Genomic DNA, 27,132 nt, shown 5'->3' on the forward strand with positions numbered 1-27,132 from the left:
TTTTGTTTTTGTTTTGTTTTTTTAATAGTACATACATGCCTGGTGGTTTCTAATTAAGACTCCATCGAAAGCTTCCTTAAATCTTGTTTTGTACTTACCAAATAGGATGCACACTATACAAGCAGCTGGCGTCGACCACATTGTAATTGTCCTCAATCAAACGCAAACAGATCCCAGAAGATAATAATGGTAAATAAATCCACGTGGTTTTATCCTGTTGCTGTGGAGATTTTCAGCTGAGGCAGAAAAACCGGACTGAGCACAGGCTTCATGTTGGATAACTGTACCGAGTCAGTCTGTGCAGAAAAAACGTTGTCATCAAGCTGTCGCTCATCCTTCACACTTCATGTTCGCCGCAGGTCGAGGTGATGATCCCTCTTACATGGCGCTCTGCTCAGAGGCTGCAGGCTCCTCACCTCCGTGTCTCCCTGCAACTCTACACCTGATCTGAAAGCGGCGTAATTAAGGACACCAGTAAAGGGGAAAAAGTAGGTGCGAAATGAAGGCTGTGAAACGCAGAAGGGATTTCGGCAACAAGCCCGGCCGTCGCTGCTGAATTATTAACGGAGTGTGTTGATTAACTCCTGCGTGTGAAACTCGAGTCCCGTCAGAGGAGCCAGGAGACACCAGACTGACTGCTGCAGGTTTGACTTCTGCTGCAAAGACAGATCATAGCTGCACACACACACCTGATGCTGCAGTCAGCTGCTTCCTTTGGATGGACCCCCCATATTAAAGCAGTTTAATGGCTTTTCCTGCATTGTTTAAGTTGTTTTAATGGAGAAAACCCATTTCAGGCTTTGATAAATAACATTTACGCAACACATTAAAAATGAAGGCTGCTCCGAGTTACAAATTCAGGGTTGGCGTTGATGGCAAACCTTAACATTTCTCTTCCTGACAACCCTTTAAACGTCAGAGACCCCCATTAAAACACAATCCATTCATTACTCACAGTCTTGATGGAAAAGGTTAACGCTAGGCTGCGAGTTTCCCAAGCATCTGGAGGAGATGATCGACATGAAAATAGCTACTACACCCACTACTATTACGCAAACTATAAACTATTTCAAATTATAAATAGCTGACATTTTATAGGCCAACTTTAAATGCTAAAGCAATCGATAAAATGAGTCTTCTACTCAAAGATGGAGGAATGGTTCAGAGCTACCATCTCTTCACTCGCAAGCATGAATCTAATGTAACTGTGCCATTACTTTATATTATTCCTCTTTTCTCCCATGAACTGTCCCACATCTCCAGCATCACCTCAGGCACTCAAGAGAAATAAAAACAAAGGGCATGCAAGAGGTTTTTAACTTTAAAACTTTGTTTCAGAAATTCAATGTAACTGTATATACACTTTACAATAGCATGTAGCCTGGTGGCTAACAAAGATGTCTTAAAACATTTTAAATACATCTTCAGCACAAATAGCAATTCTTACAAGTAAAATGGCTTAACGGATATTGAAAAAAAAAAAAAAAATCATTAACACGATTGCTCTTTTCTGCAGAAAAAGTGCCATGATTAAAATTTAATTCAGGACTTTTCCACAAAGCAAGCTGTATTCTCTACATGCTAAGTTTAACAGTTCAGTAACATTGCGCTAAACTAAACATACAGATATTTGTAAGAAAAAAAAAAACACTCCATCTGAAGTAAAGTTAAATCTTCATTAATACATTTAAAAAGTAGATATGACATGCCTTTTGAAATCAAAAATACAAAAGATTTTCCTTACTTTAAGGATTTTTTTAAACATGAAGCTGCATGTATTGTACAACAGTGTACAATAAACTGGTAATGCACATAAAAATGAGCTGGATGAAAAGTATCAAATGCCTCCCACCGATCCTTCAGAAACAAGCCGTGACTGATAATTCTACATAATCACACAGCTCACTGAGGAGAAGAGCACACCTGGGCTACATCACACTCTCAAGGTGAGGCTTGCATACTAAAAGCTGGCAGTCAGGATGGTGAGAGGTCATGGGGAAGGAGGGGTGGGGAGGGGGCTACCATGGCGGGACCTCAAGACACGTTTCCTCTTCCATGTAAATTGTTCTTGCCTGCCTACTTGTGAACGGCAGACGTGAGCCGCCATCCCTCTTCTTCGATTTGTTCGAGTGGATGAGGAGAGAACACAACAAGGAATTTGGAAAGACGCTCAAGACTTCACCCCATGTACAATTTACATTCATAGTCTGGACATGTGCACTCACGTCACGTCTGAGTGAACACCGTTTGTGCCCTGTAACAATTTAACTTGAATACAAACTAATCCTAATTCCTGGAGAGCGCCTAGCTTCTGATGAAAAAAGGCAAAAGACAGATGGGTGCTGGAGAGATGGAGACCATCTCAGAACAGAGCCTGCCTTAAGAGGGCAAATGGGATTGTTTGGGCAGGGCACAGCAGGATTCACCTGGCAAATTTACTCATGGGAGGGGGTTCAACTCAGTGGAATCACAGTACACAACACCTACACCTACGGCACACTGAAAAAATGTGAGGGGTGGATGTCTCCAGGTTTCAGTATCTGCAGAGCTTTGAGGTCTGATTGTCTCTTTCCATCGAAGCATTTTAAGGGCAAGAGCGCAGGAAATGCCAAGGGGGGGGGGGGGGGGGGGACTGGTGAGGAGAGGAATCGTATGGCACTGTACAGGCAACCCAGACAAATCCAAACACTCACACTTGCTTTAACATAAAATGCACTTTGATTTAAAACTGAATAAGAACTGTGACAAGTTCAACGATGCATGCCAAATTGTAAAGGAGATTCAAGTTAACTCTTGAGGTTTAGGGCGATGACAGGGGACAGCCTCGCGCTTTGTGTCCCAGGTTCAGGCTGGTAAAGGACGCCAACACAACACCTACATTTCTGCCTACTGTTTGTCTCACTGTTAATAAATCAAGTCGAAACAACAGAGGAGAAAAACGTCAGTTTGGCTTGAGTGTCGGGCAGATGCACATTCATATAGTTACCATTCTTAAACACAATGCTTTAAACTGCACTAAACGTAAAAAGAAAACTCTTAAAAGTACAAAAGAAAAGTATGAAACAGACAGAGGAGCAGTCAGTGCATCTGACTGATAAAACAGTATGTTGCTGGTGCCAGATATGGCTGGTACAGGGTCTGGCCATAGACTTCTACCATGGGTAGACTTCATGACACACTGGCAGAGATGTGCTACATTAGTCATAATGCTACTGACATAGCCATCAACTTACACATTACAACTAAAAGAAACAGAGCTCTGATTTAGCCAGAATACTTGATTAGGAGAAAAAGACAATACTGATTATAGACAAATCAAATACTATTATGAAAGAAAGGTCAACGTTGACAAATATCACTTTGAAAATGAATGCCCTCAAACCTTTACAATGACTCAGATTTACAGGTATGAAGATTCTTAATCCTACGTCCAATTAAGGAGCATTGTTGTGTCCACAGTGAGGCCAACACATTGATTTAAACCTATATTTGTTAGAACAAGAAAAACTATACTTAAAATCCCGGATTAATTCCATTTCATTTGACTATGCAGTGGACCGTCATCATGAATATGCACCCACGTTCTCCTAACAGGAAGTCTTACAATAAAACTTACTTGACCCCTTTTAAGATATCATATCTTACAAACAGAAGTAAAACATTTTGAAACGCTTTTTTTTTCTTTTAAACAATGAAACACCAGTTTGACCAGATAAAAACTGCAACCAACAATAGAAACTTGACTCAGCTACGGAGGAATGCATATGATTTTAAAGGCTACAGATTGTAGGTTTGCCAAACACCAAATCAGTGAGTGTGTGTGTGCGGCTAGGAGTAAACATACACACACGCACAGATTTACAGGCCAGTCATTCCTGCTGAAAATGATCTGTAGCCACAGTGTCGTTATTCGTCAGTGTCAACAGCGTGAGCACCAGGGGTGGGTTTGGGTTCAGGGACTCGGTCGGGGTGGAGTTCCTCTTTACCAGGTGGTGTTTTCATATCCACTAAACCAGCACCAAGACGTCAGAATTTAGAGTGGAGACAATATCCGGCCCCACGGTTGGAGAGTCAGTCAAAAAGTGGAGTTTACCTGGGCTTGTTCATTGTGTGTGTAATTTCTTCTATACATTTAGATGTTTAGAAAATTTCATCCAGATTTTTAAAAACTTTTTTTTTTTTTAAAAAAGCAAAGATGGATTTAAAAACAAAAATTAACCCAGAAGAAGAAAAAAAAGGAAAAAGGCTAAAACTTTAACAGTAATGGCAATGTTGTAGTTTGTAATCCAAAGAGGGGCTTTTTACACGTATGTTGTTTTCAGTCTTTTCATGTTGTCCCGTTCTGAGAGACTGTGGTCCAGTTCAATCAGGGGGCAACAAGTCGTGAAGCCGGAACCTCTCCCGAACGTGCGGCCGCACATCCTCGTTCTGATGAGTCAAGCAGGCAGAAGAAACCGCAACAGGAGGAGATTAAGAGAACAAATTAGATTGCATTTGCTGAAATGGTAACAGCTGCTGTAATGGGTCCAACATTACCAATACTACTGAAGAACATCTTACCATCTCAACCAACTTCTCCAGGAAGGGCACCAGCTTCAGCAGCTCATTGTCATTCTTGTCCATGAACCAGCTCTCTATGGGAATCCCATTGGACAACTGTGGGGAGCACAAAAACATGTCAAGATCACATGAGCAATGTCTCTATATGTATAGCCGAACCCAAATGAGCCTCTCCAACGTAACAAGAAAACTCAAATTTAAAAACCCCAAATTGTAAAAACATTGCCATGCCAGGATTTCCTACAGTGTGGAATAGTGCAGTCGTCTGAAATAAAACACCTCTACTAGTGTCTTTTTTGAAATAAAGTATGAAGCAAATGTCACTTATCTAATGTGTGAAGTGTTTGTTTAGACATCTGGTAAATATATCGATCATAAGACGAGATGTGCCAGTATCTGCCTGACTCATCTCAGCAGGTCACAATGATTAATCAGCCACATCCTACATTTGCCTCTGGGTAATTAATCAGAGCAGCACATGGCAGTTTTGCTCTGTTTTTATTTCCATCGGTTGACTTTTGTGACAGTTACTGATGCTTGTTGATAACCAGGTAGACAAAACACTGGAGGTTTTGCATTAGGTTTTCACCTGATATGCAAAGGCTTGTGGTGAATTGTCGATGATGATGGTCTTTGACAGATCCCTGCCTAAGATGTTGAGGTCCTTGATGTAGTTTCCCTGGACACAGACACAATGTTCACGAAACAACCTGTGTCTACAGTTACAGTAGGGAATGAAAGGAAAGAGGGGACAGAGAAAGGGGGGGATCAATCAGTGACAAGGTCAGGGCAATCAATAATTCAAAAAAACCACAACACTGACACCTCAACAGCAGTATATGTCAACAGCAGTGCTGCACACATCTTTTGAGCTCTGCCTCTTTTCATTCAGTCTTACATCAGCTTTTGAATTTGTTATTTAATTGAAAAAAAACAAAAAAAAAAAAAACACACGTACCTGACTAGCTGCTTTTTAGGATCCAAGATGTTCAGCAGTTTGTCTGCATACACCTTTTTAGAGGCTGTAAAAAGGATGATCTACGAAACCAAGAAAATAAAAAAGGTCAATTTTCAAACCTGACGCAGTTCTGCTGAATTAACAGGAGTGGACAGGTTATATTTACCTCATAGATTTGAGACATGCGCTCCAGAAACTCTCTAAAAAACGGCCTCAGGCGCACATACACCTGTACATGACAACAGACCACTGTTCAGCAAATATTTTTGACCAACACAGACAACGTTTATTGCAGGTCACTGCCGTGAGAGACTAGAAGTGAATCAAGTGCAATAACATACGTCTTATCAGTACAGTTCTCGAGCTGTCTGTTGAATTGGGCAGTTCGCCAACTGTATGAGAAGTTCATCTATTTTTGCAAGTACGCCTTCCTCAAAGTACAGCTATTCACAAATGGGACTTCATCCCCCTCTAGTGGCATCATGGAAAACACTGAGAGAAACACACCTGGAGGACAGAACTTACCTGGTAAATGACATCTTGAAAGAGGACAGGGAACGTAAGAGCTGCATCCTCCAGCTCATTTAAACTGCAGTGAACCAACGTTTCATCCTAAGGAACACAACAGAGAACAAACTGAACTTCCTCTCTTATGATATGATTGAAAATTAATTCAAATACAAATCGACAAATAAATGATTTGATGTTGTATACAACCACTGACCAGGTCTAGGACCAGAGAGAATTCAGGCGTGCTGCGCGTCTTCAGTGGCAAGGCTGGCTTACGGGTGAGCTGCTCTTCTGTGAGTGGAGGGACGTGCTTGATAAAGAAATACCTACAAATCAAAACATCACACAAAGACACGTCAAATTAGTCTGTTCTGGGCTTTATTTAACCCAAGGTTTTGCCCCACACGCTGATCTAAGCTATCCCACTGCCCCTTGCTTTCCACATGTTGGCATTCTGTTCAGATGAGTCTGGCTATGGGACTAAGCATTTTATGACAGCAGTGTTTCACTCACGGGTCAAAGACTTCCCAGTCTTCCTCATAGGATGCCTCTGGTGGTACCGCAGTGGGAGGAGAGTCCACATATGCCATGTCTGGACTGGCGCCAGGAGCTTAGAGCACAATAAGAACAAGATGAGAAACAGGAAGACAAAATAGCAAGATAAGCAGAGCTGGTCACTTCATTATTACCTCACCATAAAGTAAAACTTTTTGTTTCATGTGTTCTCAGCTGCAGTTTCTACCTGTGAGGGGTGGAAGGTCAGCATCAGCAGCGAGCTCTTCCTCCACTGCTGTGGGAGACACCTCAGGGATGTGCGGAGGTCGCAGAGGTGGCAGCTGTGATACACTAGAGTAGAAGTTAGTAGTGGCACACACTTCTGGTGTGGATGTGGCTGTGCTGGTGGGCGTCTCCACAGGCTGCTCCATGTCCAGCTGCTTGACTATCTCCTCAGCCTCCAGTGCCTGGTCTGGAGAGTCTGAGCCAGAAGAGGCTGAAGAATAAATACGAAGAAGAGGTATTTGACTTGTGTATCCTCATGACATAACTGACACAAAAGACGAGCTATTATTTTAAGAAATGCAGAGCATAGTGTGTAATACAGTGGTAGAACTTCAAAATATTAGTGATAAGGAACCATACGAGCAGTTTTCACTAATACATATAATTCTGTGACTCGCACAAATTCAGCCCACCATATCTGATCCAAGCACAGCTATATTGTTGGTTTGAACATGGTCTCTTTACATTGCTAGCCATCAATCAATCAGGCTTCTTTAGGAGCTGCTTACCATTTTTAGCTGGTGAAAAGAAGTTGAAAACGGGCGAGAAGATCGTCCCAAGAAGGGTGGTTCTGGGAGGGCTGGTGGCCACCTCAACAGCAGTCGTCTCCTCCAGACTGCCATTGGGCTTCTCCTTACTCCTGTCATGATTGGTTGCCTCTGCAGAAGTGGAGTAACAGATTTATGAGAATTAACAGACATGCGGAAAATAAAGACTACTGATTAGTCTTTTTCGCTTCAGTGCCACTCACGTCCATTGAGGGAGCCTCTCCTGCCAACCCTGCTGATAGTCTTGCGGGGGGTGTTGGTGTTCGGGGTGGTAGAGGTGATCAGATTGTTGTCCACATCACAGTGGAGGCGTGTCTTCTTGGCTGGGCTCTCTTGCTGCACCTTGAAGAGACAAGATATCATGCAGTTGGAACAGAGAAACTGCCAAATAGATTTGATAAAAAAAAAATGAAAGATCAGCTGCACACAATCACAGTCATTTCTTACTGCATGACATTCATTTCCCTCCCGTACTGCTTTCATTTGTCAGTTTTGTTGAAAAATAGTGCTTTCACAGAACAGAACAGATGTATAATCAGTCATTAGAGGCATGTCCCTTTTAGCCTTCTCACTTGCTCGCTCTCTAAATTTGAACATCTTGTGTTGCCAAAAAACAAATATCTATGTTGTGCAGCTTACAGATGTCAGCAAGCCAGATCACCTCCAGATGTGGTGAGGCTGATATGATTGCAACAGATACAGTACCCAGATACAGACTGCATTTTAACACCAGGTGTAAATAAGGTCTTGGGGACTATTAATGTACCCTGTTTGGCCCACACACTAAACCTGGCAGTGCACAAGGGGCTTGAGGTGAAAGCAGTTGATATGGCCCTTTCCAAACTAAAGCAAACTGCATCTTATTCTGAAGGTCTCCATCAGACAGCATTATTATGGTTACGATGTGTTAATATAGCAGTTTAAAAACTTAACATTCGATTGCTGGAAGAATGACGTGCAATGTTAAGTTAATAAAACAGCAAATTACTTGTCATTATAGATTTGTTCAAACTTGGCTTTTGGAAAAAGTGACAGCCCTATTGTCTGGTCTGAAGAGCCTCGATTTCCGCTGCAACATTCAGATGGTGGGGTTACAATTTGGTGTAAACAAAATGAAAGCATGGCTCCAGCCTGCCTTGTATTAACGGCTCAAGCTGCTTTTTGTGGTGGTGGTGATGTAATGGTGTGGGGGATATTTCTATGACACCTTTAGTACCAACTGAGTATCATTTAAACGCCACAGCCTACCTACAGAGTTTTGTTGCTGACCATGTCCGTCCCCTTATGACCACAGTGTACCTATCTCCTAATGGCTACTTCCAGCAGGAAAACGTGCTATGCCACAAAGATCAAATCATCTCAAACTGGCTTGTTGAACATGACATTGAGTTCACTGAACTCAAATGGCCTCCACACTCACCGGATTTCAATCCAGCAGAGCACCTTTGGGATGTGATGGAACAGGAGATTCAGATCATGGATATGCAGCAGACAAATCTGCAGTAACTGTATTATGCCATCATGTCAATATGGACCCAAGTCTCTGAGGAATGTTTCCAGCACCTTGTTGAATCTATTGCCATGAAGAATTAAGGCAGTATGTACTTTTTCTGGACTCAAAACAAACAAAACTGGAAGGACATTTGTTTTTATTTTCACCAATGTTGCTATGCTGATGTATCTTCCTGTCCATTCCAGATAAAGGCACAATTTAAAAAAAAAAAAAAAAAAAAAAAAAAAAAAAAAATTTAAGGCAGGTCCAACCCGGCACTATCAAGGTGTACCTAATAAAGTGGCTGGTGAGGGTAGTGTGTAGAGACCATACGATAACAATAAATAAAAAGGCAGAAATCAAAGCAAAACATTTTTTTTAATTTTACCATAGGAAAAAATAAGATGTATGCTGCTGGTCTTAAATTAAGACTCAATGAGGAAACGTATTGAGCAACATGAGATAACAACATCATGTAAAAACATAAAAAAGTCCCCATGTATTTCCAGAGGAAATGCTTCTTTTAGCCGAGTTGACTTTTCCACTTGTTACTACCTCCTGTCCCTGCACACCAACTCTGTGAGCCAGAAGCTAAAATTAGAGCCGAGTCCGGGTTCTCAGACAAGCTGCTGCATTCCACAAGACATTTCTTGGGAAACATGACACTCTGCACCAAGAAACACTGCATTTAACTCAGCGACCTGGAGAACGCAGAGCTAAATACACTTTTAAAACAGGGAAGTGCCAAGATGTTTAGGTGACGTACAGGTGACGTACTGAGAGGAGGAAGACAACTTCAGCTACAGTATTTCAGTGCTATGAGAAGGGGCACCACACTCATGTTTGCATCAAACTTAATTAAAAAGCAGTCATTTGATGTGATTACAGGATGTAGTTACCTTGACAGCATTTCCTCTAATGAACTTCTTGATGGTTGAGAACAAGCCCCTCCCTCCGCTAGTAGGAGTGTCCTCTTCTACTTCTGAATGCCTCCGCTTGGTACGGGATGGACGGCTTGCCAGACTGGGGTTCGGCTGCTGAGACGCCTTACGCATTCTCAGCCTCATCGTTTTAGCAGTCACATGTAAGGCTGTTTTAGAAAAATCAGACATGGGAATAAATGACAGATACAGAGAGAGAGAGAGAGAGAGAGAGAGAGAGAGAGAGAGAGAGAGAGAGAGAGAGAGAGAGAGAGAGAGAGAGAGAATCAATATGACTCTAAATTCAAGGGAAGACATTTAAGCAAATACTCAACTGTTAAGGGGGACAAACAGTTCCAACAGTTTTAACTTTAAGAATGGATAAGTCTGTGGGGTGAATCTCTGTAGTGGGGTAATACTGGTGCATTTTCTGCCAACATCTGGATGCATTCAAGATCCCATTTCACTTACATCACAGTGGATCACGGCAGCCACAGCTGGCTTTACTTCTAGTCATACAGTAAAGAAGGGAGAAAAAAAAAAAAAACATCGCCCGGGATCTTACTATACACTTACAGCTATGTACAAACAAAAGTAATGTTTAAGTCAATACAACACACTAATTGAAAAAAAACGTAGATGTGGACAACGATTTTTAAACGTATCCAGGGGAAATAAACTCTTTATTCTGTAGAGGTGAGGGATTTAATTGGTCAGCGTTGTCCTCCAGGGAAAACTTAAAATCTATTCACAGTGAACACGAATTGTCAGTCAAGCATGCCAGCCCCTTGTGCTTACGTAACAGCAGCTGGCTGAAAATGTGTCCGGACATATCCACAACCTGTCAGGAACCGTGAACACAATAGCACCTTCTCAATACATACTGTACATCTCACATAATGTAAACGCCCTTCACGACAACTGCTTTACATTTACATAGGGGTGTATAAATGAACACACCAGAGGTGTACATGCTGTTACTAAGTTGTGTGCACACAAAAACACCAACAGGCACTTTAACAGCGTCAGAGACCATGGAAACATTAAAGTATCTGGCGGAGAGGAAAAAGTGGGACAAGTATCAAAGTTGTGACTGCTCAGAGTATCAAATGCATTTGCACATCCAGACAGTGAATTGGCATGAATGTCAATGTAGTTGTTTGAGAAGGATACACTCACTGACTTTATTATGGCATCCATCATAGCACTCAAATCAAAATTGTTTTTTTGTGGGGGTGCTATTGAAAAACATCAGCTACACTAAAACATCTATGAGGAGAGATACATTGCATGCATATTTTTGCAAGTTAAAAAAAGCTGATTAACCATCATCACCACTGAGCTTTGATCCAGCTGAGAACACCTTGTCTTTGCAGCATTTTTTTTTTTTTTACATAGAGATCAGATCGCAAATGCTCATTACATCATGTTAAGCCAGCAAATAATAGAAAATTCCAGTTATTGAGACAGATGCTGATCGCTTTTTGGATAAAACTGTTGCTTCATACATCAATGAACATGCATAATTTATACAACACATGTTCTGCCCAATATTTAACATTACATTAAATCATCTACTTGTTATTTTAAATCAGCTGTCTATACCTCATTTTCAAAAAATCTTTTGTGTTTTGCAAATATCTTGAGAACTTCTATTCTTCAGTCACTGAGGGAGATGACTTGCCTTCAAAATTTTGGAAATTATCTAACCCTTAACATACAGCTAAAACAATTTACAATTTGGGTGTAGACATCACAGCACTGACACTGGCCTTAATAAATTAATTGTACCTGTGCAAAGTTACTCTGGCAAGATCATATTACTTTTGCAGTTCAGTGGTGTATTAACCACTAAATCAGTACTGCTGATGGTCTCCTTGTGACCACTGGTTGTCTTTGCCAATGTAGTATGTGTGTATATTTTCATAATGTTTAACACTTGTCCTTTTTTGTAACTGATAAACCAACAGTTCAGGTTGTTACTATTTGACCACTTGAACCAATAAATTTACTTTAACACCTCGAAAGAGAAACTGTCAGGTGCTATATAATGGCATTCTTCCTGACTCTCTAATGTGTGAGACTGACCCTGCAAAGCGATTAACTAAAGTTAATATACGTGAAGTGCCGAGGATTTGTTGAAGCGGGTATCCCTACTTTGAGCCAATAATTTGTTCTTAAAGCCAAGTTACTCACAGTCGTATCTTTTTTCCGTGCCTTATGCATGTTAGTATCGGCGTTATTTTGTGGCTGTTAAATAAACAGCAAAATAAAGCGCCTGCTGTATCTAATATACAACCAACTTCACCATGGTTCGCATGGCAACATCATAGCTGCGAAACATCTACCTTTCTAGGCAATCGTCCATTGACAGAGGATCATGCACATAGCTAGGTACGAGCAAGTGAGCGGGAAATAAGAACATGCATGCCACTGAGACTGTATGAGCGAGCTAGCAAACGCTAGCCATGGAAACACAGTGGAGAAACAAGTGAGGCCCTTCCGACAGCTTGCCCACTATACAAAATTTACTCCGAGGCTAAGGTTAACGTTAGCTGACTGACTCAAAAAGTGCCCAAAGCATACATCATAGTGAAGAATAAAAAATGATTAAAAAAAAAAAATATATATATATATATATATATATATATATATGGGTATATGAGCCGGCAGGATCATTGGCCTGAATCATACCCAAATCAGCATTCGAAAAGTTGCGCTACTTAATCACGACTATCAAGTGTTAGTGCTAATCGAGCAACTTACTAGACGAAGCTAACGCTAACAGTTACCTAAATGAACTAGCTACAAGAGGTCGTGTGTTAGGCGTTACGTTTACTGAATGTGTGCAATAAATTATTTGAACATTGTCAGATTTTCAAGTGGCACCGACAGGTAACAAGTTAAGGCTATCCGTTAACACAACCCGGCATTCCGGTTGGTTTGCAAACGTTAACGTTAGCATTTCAACACGACCAGCCCAAGTTGGCTAACTAACCGTTAGCATGCCAGTGCGGCATCACAAGTTGAGCGAAATGACATTAAAATTATTAAGGAACATTAGATAGCTAATTGCCGTGAACTTTGCGGAGTGCTTTGACTCGACCGTCTCCTCGAATACATTGCTAATGTTTGCGTTCTTTAACAGTGAAACCAGTCAAACATCGTTAATCACAACACCTAGCTAACACAGTGATGTTATCCAAATGATCTGTTGAGCCAGTCAACGTTATCTAAAACTAACAAATGCGGTTGACGTGATTTCGTTCAACATTTGTCGTACATGAACACGCCTAGCTCAACACATTTTGGAGAGACATTAAATGGAAAAGAGGGTATCGGTTAGTTAATGTAAACCTAGCAAAGTTCTGTTGTGGAATGCGAATTTGGACATTAGCCTCAATGCAAGCTAGAAGACTTAACCTAACGTTCCTTAACGTTGCTTAGACGTTTATTGTTTTAACACGACCGAAACAATTGGGCTTTGAATGATTAATATTCTAGCGAGTATTTATTGCCTGGCTTAGTTACAAACGGCTACGTTAGCGGTAAACTAAAATTAGCCGAGACGTCGAGTCGACCAGAAATTAGCCATGTCCGCGTTAGGCCGCGTTTTAGCTGCCCATAGCTCTGTCACTTAGCATAGCACAGCTAGCTTAGCGTTAACCCTACCTAGCCTTCATGAAAAACTGCTGCGGGCTAACAGATGTGCACAACCAGGGAAGGAAAATATTTATCCTGTCGTTAGCCAACATTACATAAACCGCAAGCCAAATTAGACAAATGCACGTACAAGGTTGGTTAACATTATCGACTTACTTTACGGTGATCCGCAGTATCTGGAGACAATGACTCAAGACCAATTAACCATCACAACAGAGGCAGTGGTTGTTTTCGTGATCTGATCCGACTTTTTCTGTATACATGTACTCAAGCACCGTCTCCGAAATGACACATCGCTGTGTTACCAGGCGCCATTTCCCGCCTCTGCTCAGTCTCTCCGAGGCAGATACCCGTATGGGACACAGACACACCCCCTTACCTCTCAAAAACACCAGCCACAGTCTGCAGCGAAGAACCACCAGCCTCCTTCTAACAGCTTTGATAAAGGCTGAAGGCTGCCTGTCTTTGTGGCTCCTCTTTCACAAGCAAGTAGTAAATTACTGAATAATCACAAGGTCAACAATCGAGCGCACATTTATGATATTATTTCTGTGTATACTCAAAAGATGTATCGTTGTTGCAAAGAAAAGCATAGGGCATTCCTCTTATGAACCAGGCACCAGACACCTATGACTACAAAACAGCTGACTAGTCATACACATTCAAAGGCTTTATCACCCGAGTAATCCACTCACTGCTGATGACCAACTATCAGTTCTACCTCGACTCTAAAGCACTATCACAACTGAGAAATGATGTGAAGCATCACCTTTAATAAAATTAAATTACATTCAATGTGCCTTTCCATGAGAAATCAATTTTCCTGCCTGCAAAAACAGAAGTGATTTCATGGTCTAGGATTTCCCTAAAGGTGAGGAATTAGGTGTCCTCAGTACAAATGGTAACAGTTCAACTACATTATGTACAAGAGACCTCATTAATGGAAGCATGTGTACAGTTGGTCAGTTCCATGTGTGCTTGGTTAAATCTTTGCACACTGCTGAGGATACTAACATTGCTCTAAGTATTGCTTAAGCATCAGTATTTTGCTCAGTTTGATTATGAATAAGAAGTTCCAAATGCATGCAATGGCATCATTTAAAAAAACAAAATAGAGTGAGGAGCACTTTCAAGTGTCTGTCACAAAGAAAAGAAAAGGATTTAATGGGCCATATAAGTAAAGTCCTTGGCATCTGTAATGCATTCCCACTCCTGTAAACGAAAAAGGTGTTCCATGTACAAGTCCCAAAATTGTTAGAAAGGCAGAATGTCGAATTAGTCTCTTTGATAAACATCTCAGGTGAAGAGTTTGTGTCAAGCAACAGCAACCTGTAAAGGAAAGTAGCAAAAACAAAACATACTTCGACCTTGAAGTTCAGGTGTGAGTAAAAAGGGCTCTTTCAGACCACTCGGTTATGAACTGAGGCAGTTATCAAATAACAAAACCCAACAGTCAGTGTACAGGATATCATCTCTACTGTCATAACTTAGAGCCATTAGCAAATCAACAGCAGCTCAGGAAAATGCCATGACTTTTTTTTTCTTGGTATTATGTTACATTATTGAGAATTAATTCATTAGTTGCAATGTTTGTTCTTCAAAAGAGTCCGTGACATTTAGGATGCACCCTATAAATTCTTCAACATATCGATGTTCAAACTATTTTGTCACCAAAGACCTTTGTTTGAGAGGAAGGCCTGAATATTTTAATGAGCTACGGCTGTACGAGTTCCCATTCAAAGAATGTCAATGGCTTGATGTCTTTTCCCATAATCCACAGCGCGGTCTCCCTGCATGTCCCGATCATCATCATCTGGGAAAAAAAAAAAAAAGAAAGCAACACAAACGTTAGAGATTAAGCAATACATGATACACTCAATGAAGTGCTATAATCATACATGAGAAAACTGATTTATCTAGCCTGATTCTAATCTGTTACAGTGTACATCCACAAAAACAAGAGTTATATTCAATGCAGTCAGGAAGTATCAGGATTTTTGTTCTTTATGGTTTTATTTACATGCCAGCACACTGGATGTTCAGCTTTAAGGGTGTTTGATGTTCACATCCATCCTGTGTGAAGAGTGTGGGACTCACAACCCTTTGGTTTATAATTTCCCTGGTTTAGCAATGGTGTGTTAATGTAGAGGAAATGTATTGAAAGGATACGTCTAACTCTGCCAAAAAATGCTTCTTACATCTACGGAGCAATAATTATCTTCCTGGTGGGTCATTATAATAACAAGGACATCCTAGATTTTTATTGGAATCAGAGACTATACAATCTGAAGAGTTTAACATAGATATAACAGATAAAAAAGACAAACACAGCCAAGATCTAATCACCGGGCTAACATGAGTCAAATTGTTTTTTTTGTTTTGTTTTGTTTTTCCAGGTGGATGAAAACAAAAAAACAGCATTCTCCAAAAGCAGTATTATTACACTCTCATCAAACATTAAAATTCTAATCTAATAAGCAACCAGAAATTCATAGCAGGACATGACAATAACAAAGGGGGAAAAAAAAACATAGGCATGCGTTTCAATATATCAAGGAGAACACAGACATGTTCACAAACACAGTGAGCTATATTTATCTACTGGTCTAGATGTGGGTCAGATGTGTGGTGGGCACAGACAGGTGGTATAGCTAAAATGAAGCACAGGCAGGAGAGAAAATACTAAATGGAAACTGATTTACTCTCACAGAACCACAAGTTCGTGGGTCAAGCTTTTGCTAAGAACTGTTATTGTGTCAAAACACAGTTCAGTGACTCATCCTGGACTGCATACAGCACAGTCCTGCTCTGACCCTGAAGGTGTTTTTGACATTACTCTTAAATATGTGCGGCCTATGGTGGATTCAAGGTCCAAACTCAGGGTACTGTGAGCTATTTTAACTGTCGGGATAAATGCAGGGGGGCAGCAGCAGGACAGGGGTGGAGGGAGGGAGCAAGGGAGGAATGGTGGATACACATCTGGACAGGCACTCCAGTCCCCCGACCTGGCTCACCTTGAACGTCTTCCTCCCCACCATCACCATCCTCTTCCTCATTGTAGGCCAGCTCGGCCTGCTTGTCGGCCTCATACTCACCCACGTTCCCATCATCCCCATTGTAGTCCGCTAGCTTAGAGCCGTGTTGCGGATCTACTGGGGACTCGTTCTCATCAAAGAACCGGCCTGCAGGAGGCAGAGAAGGGCCTCATCAGGAAGGGAGGGAAGCGAAGGCAGTTGTAGGGAGACAGGGAGGAATGGGTGAAATACTGCATAATGAATGCATGAAGGAACAAGTGATCGCATGAGGAAGATGACAAAAGGATGATGAGGTGAACAGATACACGGTCCAGATGTGAATTAAAAGACAAGTGTTTCTGAGGAGTAAAGGAAAGTCAATCATGGACTTGAAAGCAGAGAGTTGAGTGGAAACAAATGGGGGTCTCTTATAATGAGAGGCTGTTTAACATCTAGAGGGCACTGAGCGTTAATTGAGTCACGGGTTTAATCATCTGTACAATTCAATCAATCAAATACAATAGCCCCGCTGTAAATCCCATCTTATGTTTTGTATTGTGGGTATTGTGAGGAGTGTTGATTCAACTCAAGGGTAATTGTGAGGGCCATAGATACAGTGTGGTGTTTCTGACTTCTTACAGAAATGCTTCTAACAGGCTGTCCACTTCCATTACGTGAGGACAACAGAAAAACACCTCAGTTCAACACAGCTTTAAATACAGAAGCCTGTCTGGGTTGGCCATTTAAACTTTATATGCTGGAAGAGGACACCAGGCAGTTTATATGCTATAAACCAATATTTGATGCATTTAAATATAGATATATAGAAATTGAGGTATTTTTACTGGATATTGTGGCTACAAAATTTTCCTTGTATCTTTAATATTGAACAGGAAGTGGGCATTTTCATTGTTACAGGTGGCCACATTAAAGATGAGACAAGTACACAAACTGTTCCAACTGAATGAGCAGCATTTGGGAAAAAATAAAGATCCCATATTGATCACAGGTTTCTGAAATTGCAAAACAGTAAAACTGATCATGTATTCAGCACAATGTATAAATAATTGTAGCTCAAATTGTTTTTTTACTCTCTGATTTATAATCTCCGTCCAATCTCGATCACACAAGCATCTGAGGCAGTTTGTGTTCCTCTCTCACCTCCTACAGATTTGTTGCTCATGACAGGACTGGGTGGGGACTCGAGATGCACTGAGCCAGAAAGTGTCTTTGGGCTGCTCGTGTCTAGTGAGCACCAGACACTGCCAAAAACGAGACATCTGGTGGGTGTCGGGTGTTAATTTGCCATAATAGGATGCAAGTATAAAGAGATCAGAGGCAGAAGATTAGAAGGAAAAACATAATGAAGACGTGGACTGAATACAGCCAGTGTTTTAAGCAGCAGAGCTGCAGAGGGGGAGGTGGATGTTTAAGGTAGATGAAAGAATAGAACAAATGAAAACAGAGGAGAAGGAGGGAGAAAAGGCACCAGAGCAGAGCAGAAGCCAAGCAGCAGGAAAGGATCATCTGGGAGCCAGGTGTGTCATTTGTCTCCTCACCTCTGCAACTGAGCCCTCTCTCTACTCCCTGACAGTGCTCCTACCCATACTCAGAGATGACTTACAGATGAAAGTGTGTTATATAGAAGTAGGGATGTAACCAGTTAGCGAGGGGCATGACAGAAAATTGTATTTTACTCTCTGCGTTGACACACATCAGAGATCTGAGAGGCAGCAGTTAAGCACAAAGGCAGAGCTAACAAGAAAAGCTATTACACTTATTATTCATGTTACCCCCCCCCAAAAAAAAAAAAATCGATCATCAATCAACAGGTTAATAAAAACCTCCAACCAAAACCTCCCTTGCAAATGACAATACTCCCTTTTTCAGAGTGTTGTGGAGGAACTCACTTTGGCGGTGGTGTACTGGCTCTGCTTGAACGAGGTCTTTGGTGCGGTGAGGCTGGATGGGGTTGGGCACCTGGGCTGGGTTGGGGGGCAGAGGAATCCCCTTCAAGTGTTCGCTGTCACCCCTGACATTATCAGGAGCTACCAATAAGAAAGAGTTTTCTGTTACAGTATATGTACGTCCAAAATCAAACATCAAAAGGCCAAACATCACCCCTCAAATGCTACAACTAAATCTCCTGAGCTACGTCATGATTACTTGACTATAAAAAGGGCAAATTAATGTCTTTTTATAACCGCTCACTCACAAACCAACCACATTTGTATTCTTTAATGCAGCATGTGCATTTTGAGAGATGTTACACACGACTGGGAAACTCATTAAACATGTAGAAACTGCAAGCGAAAGATAAAAGTTCTCTGCTCTCATTTTCAATTAATTAAAGATTCAGTACAAAAAAAAAACACAACTGAAAGCATTAAATCAGTAAAGCTACATGTCAATGAATTATCACATGCCTCAAAAGACAGACTAATATAATTAATACTAATTACATGGATGTAAACATTCCGTACCTCGGAGTTGTCTTTGTTGTTCTCCCAGCTCGTCTGCCTTGATACCTGCCTTGTTGTCTTCTTCAAACACTACAGTTTTCTCTGCCTGTTTGACGATGGCCGGAGGCGCAACCGCTACTGCTCGGCCCTCCACTCTGTCCTGCTGGAGCCTGGGCTGGTCCAAGGCCAGGCCCAGGACACCAGGGCCGTCAGCTGCCCCGACGCCAGGTCCAGCACCTGCTCCTACAACCAGATCAGGGGCCTCATCGTGCTTCTGAGTGATGGCTGGTTTCTTCAAGGCTGTAGATAAATGGAGAGGTAAAGTCAGACAACTTATGGAACACTACAGTAGAAATACAGGAAGTATTTGGACTAAAAATTGCATTTGATAGTTCAGGTTCATTGCTTACCAAATTGCACATCATCTATTTTTCCCACCTCGCTGTCTTCAATACCAGGCATGCCGGCATCACTGCCAGGCTTACCCATCTCTTCTGTAACAGAGCAGAAGGAACGTGACACTCACATAAACAGAAACATGCACAGGAAACAAACAGAGTGCAAATATCAAATAGAAATTTCTTCTTGACATGGTGCTTGTGCAATTTCTCACAGCAGTCAAATACTACATTTGGTGCATAAGCAAAATAAGGAAGACAAGCTTTGGTTGATGCTGTCACATCCACTGTACCTTTTAAATCTGGGCTGTCATGTCGGTGAGTGGCCACTGTGTGGCGTTCTCCAACCATCTCCACACCAGGGGCTCCCTGTGCATGTCTACCTGCCATGACACCCTTTTGGCCATCCATGACACTCTGAAGAATTATCAAACGTGAATCAGAGGACCACATGGAAAATGAAGAGAATGAGACACTTTAACAAACAGGGGAGCTTTAACAGGAACAGAGAGGGGAATTAGCCGAGTTTGGCCGTGTACTAGTCGTACATCTGCGCTAACAATCTGACGGCAATGAATAGATGCAGCAGTGCTGAATGAATGCAACCTGCACCAGAGGGCGCAAACCATTCCCCATTTACTAAAGAATGATTTCTAACAACACTAACCTGTCTTAGCTTTGATGCTTCTTCCTCCAGGGTCTTTTTTGTTTCTTCATACTCGTCTTTCAGTTGTGCAATCTGACGTCCACACTGTAAACTAGTTAACACAGATTCCTCTTAAATTTTACCAACATAAACTGGGATTCATTTCACCATACCATAAAGTGGATTTGTACAGAGCTCCAGAGTGGCCACAGAGAGAAAAAAAAAAACATATGGAAACCACATTTTACTACATCGAGCACTTGAGATGCTATAACCCTATGCTATGTGTGCACAAGATACAATCTGCTCTCACCTTTTTAGTAAATTTGTACACACCAAATAAGTGCAAATACTACATTGGACACACAGGTAAGATATCAATATGCAACTACAGTCCATCTTTACACCGTATGTAAAGACCATAGACAGTGTGGCAAAGATGCACACAACTCTTTCAACAACCAGGATTAATATGTGTTCAGGACAGGAGGTGGAGCAGACTGTGTGTCTGTCTATTCAACATAGCTTCATTTTAGTGAAGAATTTGTTTCAGGCTGATTATATAACATGCCGACGGCTCTTTTTTTTAATTTAGGGGACAGCTAACAGTGTTGTTGGCTGACTTGTGTGTGCTTTTACACACGGCATGTATAACTGGATTAAGACGTACTGTAGTTGTGGTTTAACAGCCTAACTATGTTTTCCACATAGTGTATATACTTATCTCTTAACCAAAAGCGTGGGAACAAACTTCATCTCTTTTTTTAGCATTTCAGGCCTCAATGTAGTAAAAGGTGGCCTCGATATTTATTTTTTTCCTCTTTATGGCTGCTGCAGGGCTCTTTAGATTTGTGCAAACAGGAACATATTTTTAGAAATCCTGCAAAACTGAGTTTAGGTATAAATCTATTTTAAAAATCTTACAACACACAAAGTAAGTGAAACATCACTTAGATTAGATCAACCTTATAATGAAATAGGAAACAGGAAGTTAAGATGACCAATGATGCAACCATTATATTTAATATTGAATTGAATTTTGAAAATTTTGAAAATAATTATGGATAATTTGAGAAGGTTTAACATACCTTTCATACTCCAGTTTTCTTTCCAAAGTAGTGCTATTTTTCTTCACTTCTCTTAGCTGCTCTTCCTGTTTCATGATCTCCTGCTTCAGATCCTTTAGCTGCTCTGTTTGCAGCAACACAAACATGCACACAACATCAGTTAAACGAACTATAATGTTTCTTGAAGAGACTTTCTATCATTTTGAATCGTCTACTAAGAGATTGTTGTGTTTCAGAGTGCCCTCTACTGACCAGACAAGGATGAAGTCCTACCTTTCAGCCTCTGGATTTCTGTCATTTGGGCTGTGACATCACTCTGCAGCTTCATCTATTCAGAGGAGAGAAAAACCTGTTCAGAGTCTAATCAACTGAAAGAAAGCTACATGCATGTTGACTCTCACCAATTAAGAGTTGCCCTACCAAGCCACAGAGAGGTAAGTGTGCAACAGGTTCAGGAGGTTCACAGGAAGACAAGGAGGAACAGGTATGCCTTGTTTTTCTGTGTAACAAGGCCTCCCAGCACAAACAGCTGTGGTATTTCATTTAATTACTGCTACAGGGCAACAAGTTCCTGCCAATCAAATGTTAACCCAGTGATTGAAAATTAAGTATCTCACTCAACGGCCGTTTCTCAATATGCGTTCTTCTCTGTACTTGTGTTCTTGTGTACTTGAGAAACGTCATCAATCTGAGTCCAAGTACTGTTCCAATTCAAAAGTCCGCATCTCGACAAGTACAGTCAAATACCCGGATGTGTTCTTGCAGATTGCAACCAGCTAAATACCCTCCGCTTCAAAGCATGTAGGAAAACCTACGATGGTCAAGAAAGTCGAGACAAAGATCTCTAGAACCAGTGTTTGGTTTGTCTATTCTGGGCTACTGTAGAAACGTGGTGGTGCAACACGGTGAACACCATGGAAGAAGACCTGCTCCCTCTGTACATAATTCTCAGGTAACACGAAACAGTTCATATTTGAAGGTGATTAAACACCAATGAAAACATACCTGTGATTACTATATTCCACTTCTGCAAACAGATGCCCCTAAATCTTACACAATGGTCCTTTAACTGAACAAGTGCCCCAGCAGGCTTTTCTTCAGCACTTAACTTACACCTTGTGAGCAGGAAAATGGAAACCAATGTAGACTGTAATGCAATCCAATACATCCACTCTGTAATAACTAGGACAGACGCGAAACCCACCTGCAGCCCACACAGACGCTTGCTATGATATGATTAAACGAAACTGCTGGCTGCTCTCTATTTTGTGTTTTAATAAAACTCTCAGGTGTATGCATACACTCTTGAAGGGAGGTAAGGAGGAAGACAGTTAAGAAGGGAGGTAGAGGGGAGGAAAACTAAGACCTTCGTACCGGTTTGAAACATGGCTGTTTCATCGTTCACAAAATACACAAATAGTTTTCAAGCAGACAGAAAGTATCAAAAAGTCAAAATACAGATGAGGACAGAATTTCTGGCGGAGTTACAAGACGGGAAATACGACAGAAAAGAAAGTGCATTTAGCCATATTATGGAAAAATAATGACTGTGTGAACACAATGAGCAGATCGATGGACAGTGGTCTGCAGGAGGGGTGTGACAGATTTCTGTGGATATACCTTGTTTTCCATTTTCCCTAAAACTTTCACCTTTGGAACCTTTGTCTGAGCTCTTGAATGAGCTGAAACTAACTGAGGCAAAAGGCAGCAAGGACAGAGCACAGGAAATATAGCATCAGTGTTAACTGTTGCCAAGATGAAAGCTTCAACCTGTCACTCTCTCACTGGTAGTTAACAGCTTCCCCTGCAGCCTGCTGAAAGAGGCTGCACAGACAACAGCACAACCAGACTGTGTACAGGCTGGATGACGAACTATAAGCTTGCACGATATTGCACCTAAAGATCACAAGACTGTATATAAGGTGCTGTATGGAGGCTCGCTAAGACTAAACTGTCAGTATTTTTTCTTCTGCATTGCAGGCCTCTCACTGTATGGAGCAAGCTTCTCTGTTGAAACAGGGTTGGGCTGTTGACAAAAGAACTGAGTGGAACAACAGCCATTCAACACCTTCCTTATCTTGATTACAGGAACAGAGAGCCGGATACTGAAGTTACAACCAAGAAACTGGGGAGCTTAGACTCCTCTTTATTCCACACTTCACCCTCTATACACGCCTCAACAACAGGAACAAAGTCTAAGCTCAATTCAGCTGACAGGAGGGGTTTTAGTATAATAAAATGTGTCTGTTTGTAGAAGATTAAAATGTACCAGCAGACCAGGCAACTCAACAGAAGGCTAGTGTTACAGGGCTGCTGGTGTGCAATGATTTGATCTGGCCATAGAATATGGCATTTGGCTCAGAAACACAGTGTCAAGCAGGAGAAACGGTTCAGCATGCAAAATCATTTGAGAAAAAAAAATCCCCATTCCACTTACAGGTGATTCTTGCTGATTTATGCCTCAAAGATTATGTTTATACAATAGAAGACTCAGTGCAAGCAATGTTATCATCCTGATCACTAAGTGCACTCAAGAAGCAAAGAGGAAGTTTGATGTGCTGCAGTCAAGGACAGCTTGTCTGCAAATGTTGAGCAAAACAAGAAATTGCTCCCAACCTGATAGTCCTGCAGACTACATTGCAAATACACTTAAGCATCTGTACAAGCCATTGATTATCTATGGGTAATGATAAGTTTGAAAATCAGAATTTAATGTTTTCTCACAAGAGTTGTCTGTGATCTTGCAGAAAAGCTTAAAGTCACCTTCTGCTTCTCCTGAAAAGAGAAGTTATGTCAAATGTGTCTACTGATTTGAGTGTGACGCCACAGCACACATAAGTTAAACAAACGTATGGCTGCCCATAAGAAATAAGCATGTCAGACTGGATGCAAATTACAGGAAAACCTCCCTCCCATCTGTTGTCCAAACGTCTCCCAGGGTAGCTGGGCCACCGCACAGGACAAAAGGTGGGAATAGCCTTGTTGAGCATACAAACAAGCCACTCACATTGAATATGTAAAGCCCCAAAAATGTGTAAAAATGTGCCGATAAAACGAACAGAAAGTCAACACAGCACAAGAAAGCGGAGTTGAATCTGTTTTTCTTTGTGAATGTAATCGTGTGTTTTTATTTACTCTATAATAACTGGCAGATAGGTGGGAGTAATGTAGGGACAAGTGGATTTTAGACTGACAGGCAACCAAAAATCAACATTGTGTGGAATGAACGTGGACTTCCTCATCTCATCTAATAATTTTGATAAGAGGATCAACCAATAGCACACACAGCTAAAAGCAGATCTGTCGTGTAAATCATGGAGCATTCACCAATGCTCATCCACACTTAAACACATTAGAAGTGGCTTAAAAGCAGAGGCACAGTGAAATGACACCATTACACCACTTTTTCCAAAAATCCAAAGGGATATTAAAGCACTTGTGAGAGCTATGAGCTGTGATTTGAACACTATATTGGTGGAGAAGAAGTCAGGAAAGAGTTTCCAATGAAGGATGAGTTGCATGTATTATCTGCCACTTGGTACCAAGACGACACACTGCCCTCCTCATAAACGCTCTGTTACCTTTCCTCTTTAAAGTTGATAAAAATGACCAACCAAGTTTTCAAAATTGACAGGGGAGATTAAATAAGAGTGAGATTACAACAAAATGGAGATTTTACGATGAGGCTAGACATTGTGATGTGATTGCAGTTAAGTATTATCTATCTAAAACATTTGCTTTGGCAGAAAACTTGGTGCGCACCCCTTTTTATATATTGTAAAAGATCACTGACAGCCAAACCCAAAGCAGAGAAACACACTTCATAGAGGCAGCGAGTCAACGACTACCACCAAACCTGTCACCCAGTTTTACCTAACAATGATTTTTTGTTTTTGAGGGTCTTTCTATCCCCAGTCTGTGAAAACTTTGGTTATCTATTTCTGAACATAGTCTACAAAATATCAAATGTCAAAGAAATGTGAAAAATAAGCGTTTCCAAAACCCCAAGATGACATCCTAAAATGTCATGTTTTGTCTACAACCCAGACATTCAGTTTACAATCACAGAGGAGTAAAGGAACCACAAAATATCCATATTTAAGACGCGAGGATCAATTTTTGTTTACTCAAATCGAATATCAAAATAGTTGCTGATTAATTCAACAGTTGACAACTAATCGATTAATTGTTGCAGCTCTAGAGTTCAGAGAATAATGGTGACTGTGAAGTTCATCCCGGCAGACGCGGGCCGTACCTTATCATCAGTGCACTTCTTGATGAGCGCCTCTCGGGCCTGCAGCTTGCCCTCCAGGACGCTGTAGTCTCCATCCTTCTGGTCGATCTGCTTCCTGTGCGTGTCCACCTGCACCATTAGCTCCGAGTTCCGCTTCTCCAGCCGGCTCCGCGCCGCGTCCGTGCGCTTCACCTGCGTCTGCACCTCCGCCAGCTCATCCAGCAAGCGGCCGTGCCTGTTGGACACTGTCCAGTAGTTGAAAGACAGTATGGCGATGATCACCATCAAGAAGATGAGGATGAAGGACGGGAGGCGGCCTCCCCGTCGGTTTGCACCAAACCCGACCATTTCAGAAACAAAGTGTATCTCGACTTCAGGTTGTTACCGCAACCTACAGAGCTCAATGAGAGTATCCCCCCGCTGTAAAACACATCCGTCTACGTGACATGCCGCGGATATGCGGCAACCGTTGGAAAATGCAAACACTACACGGGCAGACAGTCATGAATGTCCAAGACTTTTCACATTTCTGACTTATCCTTACTGTCCTCCCTCCTTCCGCACACTAGGCATCTTCTCTGCAACTCGTCCAATGTCAGTGAAATACGCCCGCAGGGACGTGGCCTAGCTCAGCTGGCAGCGTTAAACACAGCAGACAGACGAGACGAGACGTGGACAGCTACACGGCACCGTGGCACCGAGGACAGCGAATACAAACCACACGGCTAGCTATATGACGTTAGCCTCCAGCCACTTCTTTCTCATGGTTCCCCGGCAAGCCCCGCAGGACTGCAAATACTGACGTCTTGAGCTCCTGTGATCACTGAATTACCGTCAAACAAAACCGCTGATGATTTTCGATCCCGACCTGACGTTAGATGTTAGCTCCCATTAACGTTGACGCTGTCCAGCTAACCACTTCACACTAGCTAGCAACGGTGGATGCGAAAACACAATGAGCTGCTTTCAGACAAAAAAAGTGCCGTCTCTTCTCGCGGAGGACAGATATAATCCTAGTGATATAAATGACGAGATCCTCACAAACACTAAAGACACGGTCCTTGTATCAGACTCACCAACAGTCGCTGCCTACCAAACATGATTTTTGCGTGTGTGAAGCTAGCTGTACACAGTCTGCGTGATTTCCGCTTTTTGCTACCGAAGCGCAAATATGTTTCAAAATAAAAGTCCAAAATGGGCGCTGACCAGCATAAGGACAAAGAAAACGAGGATTGTGTGTTTTGATAGCAGTGCTTCTAACTTGGGTTGGCGCCTATGAGCCCGTGTGTAGGCTATAGGCTGAAGGCCTACACTGATGGCTGAAATAGTGCACGACAATCAGCGACCACACTATAAATACAGTAAATATGTTTGAAAACATAACGCTTTCGGTGTCGCGAGCAGTGCCCGACCGGAAGCACATGGCTGAGTGAACGGACACTTTACAGTTATAATGAAATAAGGGACAGGGTTTAATTATTTCGACTATTTCTCTCTCTACTTTTTTTTCTTTTTTTGATATATAGCAAGAGTTTCCGTGCCGTGTTGTAAACAAAAGCCTATATATGCATTCGTCCGACAACATTTCCGCTAAATATATTTAGTCAGTTAAAACCTCCTAGGAACACCTTACTTCTCATTCATACTTTATCAGCAGCAGAAAAAAAGCAAGTTTTGGGGATTGTAATCTAATTCGAATGCTAAGTCTGTCTTCATGCCATGTTTTGACATTTATGTCGGATTACAAGCAGTCTGATTCCTAATTTCTATTAAGACAATTATGAACATCTCTCTCCATATCACCATACCATATCTCCATAGCCTAGTGGCTTTCTGTGCATTGACTAACTGGAAAGTCCAGCTGCTGAATACCCATGTAT

General features: G+C 41.6%; 2 protein-coding genes across 3 annotated transcripts; both read right to left on the bottom strand.

The window, feature by feature from the left end:
• Positions 1-1,304: 1,304 nt before the first annotated feature.
• On the bottom strand, positions 1,305-13,757 carry ctdspl2b (CTD (carboxy-terminal domain, RNA polymerase II, polypeptide A) small phosphatase like 2b). Its single transcript, XM_070964785.1, has 13 exons — positions 13,588-13,757; positions 9,748-9,938; positions 7,560-7,698; positions 7,318-7,467; positions 6,771-7,019; positions 6,542-6,638; positions 6,243-6,354; positions 6,044-6,130; positions 5,685-5,747; positions 5,519-5,598; positions 5,150-5,276; positions 4,561-4,656; positions 1,305-4,428 (listed from the first exon to the last, which is right to left on the bottom strand). Exons 2-13 carry the CDS (start codon positions 9,913-9,915, stop codon positions 4,363-4,365), a joined length of 1,434 nt encoding a protein of 477 aa, XP_070820886.1. The 5' UTR covers positions 9,916-9,938; positions 13,588-13,757; the 3' UTR covers positions 1,305-4,362.
• Positions 13,758-14,182: 425 nt separating this feature from the next.
• Positions 14,183-26,409, bottom strand: golm2 (golgi membrane protein 2). 2 transcript variants are annotated; one of them, XM_070961072.1, is made up of 10 exons: positions 25,274-26,392; positions 21,292-21,346; positions 21,040-21,142; positions 19,973-20,063; positions 19,599-19,722; positions 19,318-19,401; positions 18,929-19,207; positions 18,356-18,493; positions 16,446-16,613; positions 14,183-15,244 (listed from the first exon to the last, which is right to left on the bottom strand). In XM_070961072.1, the coding sequence occupies exons 1-10, from the start codon at positions 25,598-25,600 to the stop codon at positions 15,168-15,170; spliced, it is 1,446 nt and encodes a 481-aa protein (XP_070817173.1). In that variant the 5' UTR covers positions 25,601-26,392; the 3' UTR covers positions 14,183-15,167. The 2 variants fall into 2 exon arrangements, with proteins under 2 accessions (XP_070817173.1, XP_070817181.1); XM_070961080.1 differs by lacking the exon at positions 16,446-16,613 and having other exon boundaries at positions 25,274-26,409.
• Positions 26,410-27,132: the final 723 nt, after the last annotated feature.

This window comes from Chaetodon trifascialis, chromosome 1 (genome assembly GCF_039877785.1).
Source record: "Chaetodon trifascialis isolate fChaTrf1 chromosome 1, fChaTrf1.hap1, whole genome shotgun sequence".
NCBI classification, from domain to species: Eukaryota; Metazoa; Chordata; class Actinopteri; order Chaetodontiformes; family Chaetodontidae; genus Chaetodon; species Chaetodon trifascialis.